Source organism: Dryobates pubescens, chromosome 11, assembly GCF_014839835.1.
Source record: "Dryobates pubescens isolate bDryPub1 chromosome 11, bDryPub1.pri, whole genome shotgun sequence".
Taxonomy (NCBI): domain Eukaryota; kingdom Metazoa; phylum Chordata; class Aves; order Piciformes; family Picidae; genus Dryobates; species Dryobates pubescens.
The window spans coordinates 34,146,798-34,157,809 of record NC_071622.1 but is presented as its reverse complement, the minus strand read 5'-3'; the positions used below and the strand labels follow the sequence as shown (position 1 = coordinate 34,157,809).

Sequence of the window (11,012 nt, the reverse complement as noted above, 5' to 3'; positions counted from 1 at the left end):
TTCACGTAAGGGGCAACTGGGGTCATCCCTCTATTAAAATTAGCTTAACTTAGTATAAAGGTGCAACAATTTAAGACACTAAACCTCTCTCAGTCCTACTATAAAAGATTTTATATTGAAGGAAAACATTAGTTTTTGGTGGTGGTTTTTTTTTTAATATTAAATAAATTTTTGTTGTTGTTGTTTTGAAGTTAGTTCATGGATGCTGTTAAGGACTACATGACAAACACACACCTCGTGGCAAAAGCAGTTTTTGCTGTTGTCTTGTCAAGTCACAGGAAGCAACACGAGTATCTCCGTGGGGCCTTTGAAGTTTTTGTGCCAAGAGTACAACTGAAGTTCTGTACTTATGTCAGAAATGATCAGTGCCAAAGAACGAGTCTTGCACTGAAGGAATTGCCTGTAACTCCTGGGGAATTCATTCCACATTCTTGGATCAGACCACAGGGAACTGTGTCCCCTTGAAAGCAGCCTTACCCTTAAAAGGTTATCCCAAGTCATGAATGTTTTTTATACCCTCTAGTCATGTAGCCCCTTCAGGCAAAGACCCGGACCCCTGGACTCCACTGGCGAGTTCAAGAGGCTTTTTGGATAGGGAAACAAGGGAGAGGCAAAGGGACAATCACAACGGCGAAATCACGAAGCGCCTTGGTGCTGTGTGTGAGGCAAGAGGCTAACGCCCTCCCACCCTCCCGCAGCCGAGCACCAGGGCTCTCACCACCTCCCTGTCGCCGCGCCTCATCCTCCGCCCGCCCTGAGCCGTGAGGGGAAGCCGCCTCACTGCACGGACTAGGTCCTTCAGGCAGCACGCCCAAGGACAAGTGCCACACACACCCTGGGCCCCGCTCTCCTCTCCCCTCACCTCCTCCCCCTCGTCTCTCCTCACCGCACCTCCACTCCCTAGCGCTGCCCTCCCCGGCGCGGCTCAGCCCCTCCCCTCCCCCGGCGCGCGCGCGCAGAGCACGCCCCCTCCCCGCCCGCCCCGCGGGAAGCGTGGCAGCCGCGCCCGCCCCTCGCTGCGTGCCCCGCCCGTCCCCGCTGGCGCGCGCCCTGTCTCTCGCCGGCTCCCCTCACCGAGCAGGCGGTGTGTGTGTGTGGTGGTGCCGGTTCGGTGCCTAAGATGGCGTCTATCATGGAGGGCCCGCTGAGCAAATGGACCAATGTCATGAAGGGCTGGCAGTACCGCTGGTTCGTGCTGGACTACAACGCCGGGCTCCTCTCCTACTACACGGTGAGGGGTAGCGGCGGGCCGGGCAGGCGAGGAGCCGGGAGAGCGGCTGAGGCGCAGGGTGGGGGCGGGGAGGGGACTCGGGGCGGTGTGAGCGCTCGGGTGGCCAATGGGGAAGGAGGAGGCGGCGGAAGCAGCCAATGGGGTGGCCCTGCGGGGAGATCTCGCCGTGGGGGCGAGCGGCGCTGTTATTGTTGGCGGCCGGCGCGGGGGGAGGGGGCGGCTCCGGGGCGGGGTCGTTGGCGGGCAGTGGCCGTTGGCGGGCAGTGGCAGTTTCCCTGGCGCAGGGAGTACGCTGCGGGCGGTGGATCCGGAGCCGCTTCTGGAGTCTCCTAAGAGTGGGTGGCTCCTGGGGCTTCACACCTGCCCCTGGGCGGGTGACGACCCCGCTGCCCCGGGGGAGCGGGGCTGGCCCGCTCCCTCTGGGTGGTGCAGAGGCTCGCTCGGTAATGGCCTCGGGCTCCCGGCTCCTGCCGCCCTAGCGCTCCCCTCTCTGTCCAGCGGAACTTGTCCTCATTCGTCCGGTGACTGTGTCGCCTTCCCGGGCGGCTGGCTCAGAAACGTCTGCGCGGAGCAGCCGTCACCGGTCACCCCTTGCCGAGCGCCCGGGCGCGGTACAGCCGAGCTCGCTGCCTCAGCCGCGGGTCGCTTCCGCGCTTGAGACTTTCCCTGAGCGCTTCCTACTTGCAAGCTCGAACTTTCGAAGTGCAGCCTATTAAGGAGACAGCGATGTTCTCCTTGCCACCTTGGGGCTTTTTGTGTAACCACTGACAGATCCTGACTTTCTAGCTGGTTCAACTGCCTCTATAAAAATCCGAATTCATTGACAAATATTTCAAGAGTACTGATGATTTTTTTTTTTTTATTATTCCTTTACTTGAGAAGGTGAACTGGCTGAGCCACCTGCCTGCACCATTGAGTTTTCTTTGGTGTCTGTGTCAGTCTGGATAATACACAAACATTTAACCTGTAGTAAGCTGCAACAGATTTCCAGCAAATCACTTCGAGTAGTAGTATCAGGTTGTCTGCGAAAGCGTGTTCATACAGAAGTACTGCATAGAATAAAATATTCCCCTCTAAATCTGGATTTTTAGCCCTACTGGGAGAGAGTTTGCCCTGCCAGACATAGCAGTTTATGAGGCTCTCAGCATAAACCAGTTACAGACTCTCAAAACAGTTTTGGTTCGTGCAGGTTGAAAATCTCTCACCTGGAATAGGGGTGAAGAAATAAAAGTTTATATTTTACTGGCTGTTCAAATGTCAACTGTTTGACTGAGATGAATTTTAGTGACTGTAGTCTAGGTAAGTAGAGATCCAAGGTGCAAAGTCATTTAATGCTCCACCTACAGAAACAGCAGCGCTGGCTGGTGACTGATGCGTACAGTAATCATTCTGGCTATGGCAATGGCTTTCCTTCTGTGGCCTTCACCTGCTTAATAAAACTCAATTCTTGTACTTCATGATTTCCTGTCACTGGGTATCCCTACATATTATTACACTTTGTTGTAATTTATGAAGACAGATTGAAGACAGACTGAGAGAGTTGGGGCTACTCACTCGAGAAGGCTCTGAGGAGACCTCGTTGTGGCCTTCCAGTATGTGAAGGGGGCCTACAAGAAAGCTCGGGAGGGACTTTTTAGGGTGTCAGGTAGTGATAGGACTGAGGGGGGATGGAGCAAAATAGAAATGGGTAGCTTCAGATTGGATGTTAGGAAGAAGTTCTTCCCCGTGAGGGTGGTGAGACACTGGCACAGGTTGCCCAGGGAGGTGGTGGAAGCCTCATCCTTGGAGGGTTTTAAGGCCAGGCTGGATGTGGCTCTGAGCAACCTGCTGTAGTGTGAGGTGTCCCTCCCCATGGCAGGGGGGTTGGAATTAGATGATCCCTGAGGTCCCTTCCAATCCTAACAATTATATGATTCTATTATGTTCTTTGTTATTATAATGACTTATAATTCACATTTTTCCCCCCTTAACTACCTGTCCTAAAAAAATTCAAGTTGGGTACAAGAAATCAAATCATGTTCTCTTCTTTGTGTGCCTTTGCCACTAAGAAATGTCTGTAGTTAACATTTACTTGAAAATGCTTTCCTTATGCTTGTGCTGCCTGTTCTGCACATGTCTGTGAAATACATGTTGTGCTATTCTCTAGACATTTGCATTCGCTCTTGTACCTGAGGGTACCAGCTACCAAAGGAGCTGGCCCTTCAGCAGACAGGCTTCTTCGTGTCTGTTGACATGGCTGCAGCATGAGTTTGAAAGGTAATTCAAATCCAGTGCCAGCTGACCACAAGCCTTTCAAAGTGCTAATATTAGTATTGAGAAGTCAGTGGGATGCTGTTTCTTTCAGCTCTACCTCTAGTTTTAGAGTCCTAATTCCTGAACAGTAGTTTATAAGGCTGTGATAGGTAAGCAACATGCACCTGGAATGTCAGCACGTTTGGGGGCATTATTTATGTGGGAAAAGGCCCTGTTGTGATTCTGTACATGCAGACTACTCTGCCCTGGTGAGACCACAACTGGAATATTGCATCCAGTTCTGGGCTTCCCACTTCAAGAGAGACAAGAATCTAATTGAGAGACTCCAATGGAGGGCTACAAGGATGATGAAGGGACTGGAGCACTGCCTAATGAGGAGAGGCTGACAGACCTGGGGCTGTGTAGTCTGGAGAGAAGACTGAGAGGGAATCTGATCAATGTCTATCAACATCTGAGGGCTGGGGGTCAAGAGGGAAGGGAACAACCTCTGCTCACTTGTGCCCTGTGATAGGACAAGGGGAAATGGATGGAAACTACAATACAGGAAGTTCCACCTCAATGTAAGGAAGAACTTCTTTACTGTAAGGGTCACAGAGCACTGGAGCAGGCTGCCCAGAAAAGGTTGTGGAGTCTCCTTCTCTGGAGACTTTCCAGTCCTCTCTGGATATCTTCCTGTGCAACCGGTGCTGGATTCTATGGCCTTGCTCTGGCAGGGGGGTTGGACTCCAGAGGTCCCTTCCAACCCCAACACTCTCTGATCCTGTGACTTGTGTTTTGATTTAAGGCTTTCCAATGCACGCAGACCAGCATGCTCTGTGTGCTTGGAGCCAATTTCAGTCTGAAACCATAGAGTTGCTTTGCTGTGCCTGCATGTTACAATGATTTTTGAGCCTGAAACCAGCCCTTCCCTAGGAGTGCAATGCATGGGTGGGGTAGGCTGAGGCTGTTTCAGCCTGGCTTTAATAGCTCTGGAATCTGGCAACAGTTTTGCTGATAGGAGAGATTACAATTAACTGATCAGCATTTACCTGCTCATCACCTTAGTGCATTGCAGTCCAGAAAGTTACACTTTCTTCAGCAGATCTACTAGCCAAGTAACCTTTGGCAGAGGAACTGCAGAAAACAGCAGGGTAGTAACTTCTTATGCAGCTGAACTTTCCATCCAAGCTACATCCAGAAACCTGCTCTTCAGAGATGTGTTCTTGCACTGTTGTATTTAGTTGTCATTGGGAGTAACTTAAAAGAGATTGCAGAGAAGTTTGCCCTTAGTGTGGATTAAACATTCAAACACAAGTAGTATGCAATAGTATTGCACCTGTGGAGAAAAAAAAAAGGGCACCTAAATTAGCAGGCTTTGCCTTTTGGTAAAATGAATAGATGTTAACCTAAATATGCTTTGGAAACATACATCAAAAGCCAATTATTTCAATTACTGCATTTCTGACATGGTCAGGACTTTCAAGGAGCAAGGCAAAAAGATTTTACATCAAAGTCTGAGCCAGGAAGAAGAAAAAAAGAAGATTAAAAATGTAATGTTCACACTTACTTGTGTTTTCATCCTCACATTTCCCCCTATATTTGCATTTATTTAAGTTGATTTCTGAGCTCTATTCCAGAGAGTATTGTCTGGACTTGTCATGCAAATATCGTGGATGACAGCAATTGGGTAAATGGTTATCTGGTATCAATATTTATTTTCTTCTTAATAAGGAGCAAAATATGAAGTAAATGACCATGTGCCATTTTGGATCATTTTGACCAATGGTTTGACAAATTCCTTCTTTTCCCTCCTCAATATTCTTTGACTGAGGACTCCACCAATGTCTTCTCTTGAGGGTATAGCAAATACAAGTCTGTTGAAGCACTGTGGGTTTTCCATTGTGTGGTTGGCTGCACTGACAACATTTAACAGGAGAATCTCAAAAGTGGCTTCTTTCTGCCTTCTGCTGGCACAAGAGCTGTAAAGTTGTTCTGTGTGCTGGATTCCAGCTGGAAAATAGCTTTCTGCTTGGAAGGAAAAAATTCTCTCGATTTATAAGTTCCTGTTCACAACGGAGACGGGAGTTCAGTAAAACTTGATTCAAATGGGAGAGTCCACAGGAAAGCCAATCAGATCCTGGGCTGCAGCAAGAGAAGTGTGGCCAGCAGGTCAAGGGAGGTGATTCTCCCCCTCTACTCAGCTCTGGTGAGACCCCAGCTGGAGTACTGTGTCCAGTTCTGGAGCCCCTATTACAAAAGGGATATGGACATGTTGGAACGTGTTCAGAGGAGGCCCATGAGGATGATCAGAGGGCTGGAGCTCCTCTCCTATGAGGACAGACTGAAAGAGTTTGGGCTGTTCAGTCTGGGGAAGGGAAGGCTCTGAGGTGACCTAATTGTGGCCTTCCAGTATCTGAAGGGGGCTACAAGAAGGCTGGGGAGGGACTTCTCAGGATATCAGGTAGTGATAGGACTAGGGGGAATGGAATGAAGCTGGAGGTGGGGAGATTCAGGCTGGATGTGAGGAGGAAGTTCTTCACCATGAGAATGGTGAAGCCCTGGAATGGGTTGTCCAGGGAGGTGGTTGAGGCCCCGTCCCTGGAGGTGTTTCAAGACCAGGCTGGATGAGGCTCTGGCCAGCCTGATCTAGTGTGAAGTGTCCCTGCCCGTGGCAGGGGGTTTGGAACTAGATGATCCTTGTGGTCCCTTCCAACTCTGACTGATACTATACTATGATACAATTCCTTGTGGGGTCTCTCAACTTGCTGGGAGACGTGGCTCCCCTTTTATCCTAAATTCCCAGGCACAATTTTCCCTCTCCCTTTCCCCATCGGCTCAGGTACTCAGGATTTACAGTCATTCCTGAAACGCCTACTACATGACCCCCTTCACATGCAACCTTCCCTGCATCATACAGCATTTGTTCATTTAAATTAGGTTCTTCACTTCTCTGGGTGGAGAAGTTAATATTTAGTAGTCTGTTAAGCCTGCACTCTGGCCTGAAAGTTCAAAAGTTTAGGCTGTGTTCAGTGTCTTGTCATCCTCAGACAGACTCCCACTGATCCACAGTGACTTTAAGGTAAGATACTTTGCAGCTGCCCCTTTGTTGTTTATGCACATAGATAAGGGGAACTGTTTGGTTTCCCCCTTCCTCCTCCAACCCCCCCTCTTAGACAATTGTTCCTTTGTAAAGACACTGGTTACTTTTTAATCCCATCATGCTGATGTATTTTTTTCAGCTGAATTTGTCCTGTCATTTGTTTCCTTCATTTCAGTATAAAAAAAAAAAAGTGTTGGCATTATACTGAAAAAAATAACATGAAGACAAAGAAATGGCTAGGGAGGAAGAGGGAGTTGGAAGCAATTTGCTCTTTGTTTATGTTTCCTGGTAGAAGTGCTGTCTTAAATACACATCAGCTGTAGCCGTGATTACCCTTGGGAATCATAGAATCGTCAGGGTTGGAAGGGACCTCAAGGATCATCTAGTTCCAAGCCCCCTGCCATGGGCAGGGACACCTCACACTACAGCAGGTTGCTCACAGCCACATCCAGCCTGCCCTTCAAAACCTCCAGGGATGAGGCTTCCACCACCTCCTTGGGCAACCTGTTCCAGTGTCTCACCACCCTCATGGGGAAGAACTTCTTCCTGACATCCAATCTGAACCTATCCATTTCTATTTTTGCTCCATTCCCCCTAGTCCTGTCACCCCCTGACAAGTCCCTCCCCAGCTTTTGTGTGGAAAGAATCCACACAACCCCTCAAGGTCGCAATTCTGATGACAGTTCTTGGTTTATGTGTGTTGTAAATCGAAAGCACAACTGGCACAGCTGTGGAAGCAATGATAAAGGCAGGGCCAGCAGACAGGAAAGGTGGTCAGTTCCTGAAGATGTTTCCTAAAGCTGTGGATATTTGCCATGTGGTGGCATTGAAAGGAGAGCTGTTCAGAGTGTCGTGGACTCAAGCAGCTGCCCTGCACAGCAAGTCAGGCTGGAAGGAAAAACGGTTGTGCACAGCACCACTGTAACTCTTGAAGCATCACTGGGATGAAGTAGTTGTGGGGTGTGAAAATATTTTTCCCCCCCTCTTCCTTTTTGAAGATTGCTGCTGGTTTGCAACTTGCATCCTGGTTGTACTGTGCTGAAGATCTGCTTGTGGACTGTGGAGTCTAGATAGCGAGGAGAGGGCCTGAACTTCGGCAGTGGTTTGACCAACCTTTAATGGTGAACTGAGAGCAAATGTTCTTAACTTGATTTCAAATGATGCTTCTGAAGCTGGAGTCATGGCTCAGTGCCCCTATGGTAGAGACTTCCAGGTGAATGGATTTTCCTGCTTTTTCCAAATATGATTTCTCAGACAACAGCTGTGTGAAAAAAAATCCCCAGAAAAGGGGCAGGGGGGAAGAGTCTGCACAAACATTCTGGGGTGTATTAGAGCCATTCTGGGGTGTATTAGAAGGGTGTGGTTAGTAGGTCAAGAGAGATTCTCCTCCCCCTCTACTCTGCTCTCATGAGACTGCATGTGGAGTGTTGTGTCCAGTTCTAGGCCCCTCACTTCGGGAAGGACCCCAGGGAACTGCTTGAAAGAGTCCAGCGCAGAGCCACAAAGATGACTGGGGGGTGGAACATCTTCCTTATGAGGAGAGACTGAGGGAGCTGGAGAGGAGGACACTGACAGGTGTCCTTGTTCTTGTTGACAGAGATGTGCAGGGTGAGTGCCAAGAGGATGGAGCCAGCCTCTGCTGGGTGATGCCCAGTGACAGCACAAGGGGCAAGGGTGGAAGTTGAGGCAGAGGAAGTTCCATGGAAACAGGAGGAAATATGTTTCCCCTGTGAGGGTGACAAAACACTGTAACAGGCTGCCCAGGGGGGGTGTGGAGTCTCCCTCTCTGGAGATACTCAAAACCCACCTGGATGTGTTCCTGTGTGACCTGATAGTGCTCTGTCAGGGGGTTTGGACTGGATGATCTTTTGAGGTCCCTTCCAGCCCCTAACATTCTGTGATTCCCTTTGCAGTCTCTTGCTTTCCATTCTCAGCTGGGGTGATCTGTCACAGGCACTGCAAACAGCTCAGTGAATCTAACACTAACAAACAAAACTATAGGCCAAGTAGGTACAGTGAGAAAAAGAATAATGAATTTATGGACACAGGATAAAAAATATTGATGGCTATTAGGCAGCACTAAATTGACTTTTGTATTTAGTATTAAATTTGTACCACAGGCTTTGATGCACTGAATAAATTGTTGCAGGATTATAGTTGAGGTGGTTAACTCCTCTTTAGAGTGGGGCTATGGGTCTGGTTTTAGACCTCCCAATAGCTGGTTATCACTTAGAAATGTGTTTCTCATCCAGTAGAAACTTGTTGTTCCTGTTCAGATGTGTTCAAAAATATCTGATGGGTTAATTTTGTACTGCCAGTCTGAACTGTGTGTCATCAGTCCTCTCAAAGCCAGCCATATTGTCTGCTCCATTAATTTGATGAACTGGGTGCTCCTCTAGGATCTGGATCAGGATGGGTAACGTGTGGCGAATCAGATCAGTACAGATTGTGGATGTAAGAAAAAAAACAGTTCAGTACTGCCTCTGTTCACTTCCCTGCAAGTCACAGGCTCACAGGATGTTAGGGGTTGGAAGGGGCATCTGGAGATCATCGAGTCCAACCCCCCTGCCAGAACAGGACCATAGAATCCAGCACAGGTCACACAGAAACACATCCAGATCTTGAAGGTCTCCAGAGGAGACTCCACAACCTCTCTGGGGAGCCCGTTCCAGTGCACTGGGACCCTCACAATGAAGTTCCTCCTCATGTTGAGGTGGAATCTCCTGTGCTGTGGTTTATATCCAGGGTACAACTGAGCAGAGCCTGTCCCCTCAGATATTGATAAACATTTACTAAATCCCCTCTCAGTTTGCTCTTCCTCAAACTAAGCCCCAGGGCTCTCAGCCTCTCCTCATCAGGCAGTGCTCTAGTCCCTTCATCATTCTTGTAGCTCTCCACTGGACTCTCTCAAGTAGATCCCTATCCCTCCTGAACTGGGGAGCCTGAACTGGGTGCAGTATTCCAGATAGGGCCTTACTAGGGCAGAGTAGAAGCAGGGAGAGGAGAACCTATTGGAAGTTTTTGATATTTACTTTGTGAGGTGTGCAAAATAAAACCAGTAGCAATCTAGAGGTTCAGTTTCTGTTGCTAGATTACAATTTAGTTTATGGTTTCTCACTATTAAAGTCTTTTGTTGATGCAGGTTGGGAATGAAGCAGTTAAGCTGAGTCTAATGAGCTAATGAATTGTCAGGTAAGAGAGGATTTAATGACTGGCCTTTAATTTTAATTTCATGTATGAACTTTTAGTAACAGTCAAGTATTTAGGAATTTGTAAAGATGAAGCTGGTGATCAGATACCCACTCCTGCTGCAGATACAGCTGCTTCCTGGGAAGGAGGCTGAAGGCAGAGTCCTAGCATTGTGCTGTATCTTTCATAACTTGATCTAGTTAAGATCTCCCATGCATTAATTTCTTATAGTGTTTTATAAGCACTGTAGTGCTTTCCCATGTCAGGAACTGTAAATTGTCACTGTAACTTTTTTCAGCTATACATGGCATCCACTGGGGTTAAATGAGCCCCAGTGGTATCCTCAGTTACTGCTGCAGTCTTGTGGCTCCTGCTTTGTGACTGCATCCTCCACAGTCGGAGCTTTAGCTGCAGAAGCAACATGGCTGTTTGGTGCTGTCCCTGTGCTCTAGGAGGTCCTCCTCTGAGACTGCAGTGTACCTTGCAAGGGAGCTGGAGGAATGGTGGGCTGGGAACAGCATGTGAGATTTTTGATTTGTTGGGGTTTATTTCTGCTGCCTTAGTGTTTGATGAGAACAATGACTCGTAGGGAAAGTGATCCAAACTAAAGCTGCTTCTGCAGATGTAGCTCAAGTGCAAATATCACTCTTTATAAATAGAGCTTGGTTCTTCATCCCTAATGGGAAATAAATGTCATAAGTGGTTTTGCTCATCTGTGTATTTATGCTAGAGATTACCCTAACAGAATTGTGTGAGTCAAAAATGTACCTCTTCAAGTTCTGAGCACTTCTGCACAAGCAGAACTGGTGCCTGGGAAGGCAGAGACAGCAGCTGGCTTTTATGCTGGTGTCTGAAACTTCCCTTGCAACAGCCAAAACTCATATGAAATAGCAGTAGTGCTAAAGAGGGCTGTGGGCCTTTGAGGGCTTAGGATATAAATTTTGGTTTGGTTTGGTTTTTTTCCCTTTTTCTTTCTACTAGACAAAGGCATTATTTTAATTTCTCTAAGAAGCTGTGGGTTGCCTGAAATGCCTTATGTTAGATCAGTTCTGGATTTGATAGATTCCCCTGTGTGGACACAGAGAAGGCAAACCCACAAAGGCCATGTGGTGGGTTGGAATGGAATGGAATGGAATAGAATAGAATAGAATAGAATAGACCAGGTTGGAAGAGACCTTCAAGATCATCATGTCCAACCTATCATCCAACACCACCTAATCAACTAAACCATGCAACAAAGCATCCTGTCAAGCCTTGCCC

The 11,012-nt window shown here is 48.0% G+C and overlaps 1 protein-coding gene across 2 annotated transcripts in view; it reads left to right on the top strand.

Annotated features, from left to right (window-relative positions):
• Positions 1 to 1,018: 1,018 nt before the first annotated feature.
• OSBPL9 (oxysterol binding protein like 9) overlaps positions 1,019 to 11,012 on the top strand; it is a 94,466-nt gene continuing 84,472 nt past the window's right edge. For both annotated transcript variants that reach the window (XM_054165106.1, XM_054165105.1), the window contains exon 1: positions 1,019 to 1,231. In XM_054165106.1, coding sequence (XP_054021081.1) covers positions 1,121 to 1,231 — 111 coding nt within the window. In that variant the 5' untranslated portion in view covers positions 1,019 to 1,120. The remainder of the gene's footprint in view (positions 1,232 to 11,012) is intronic.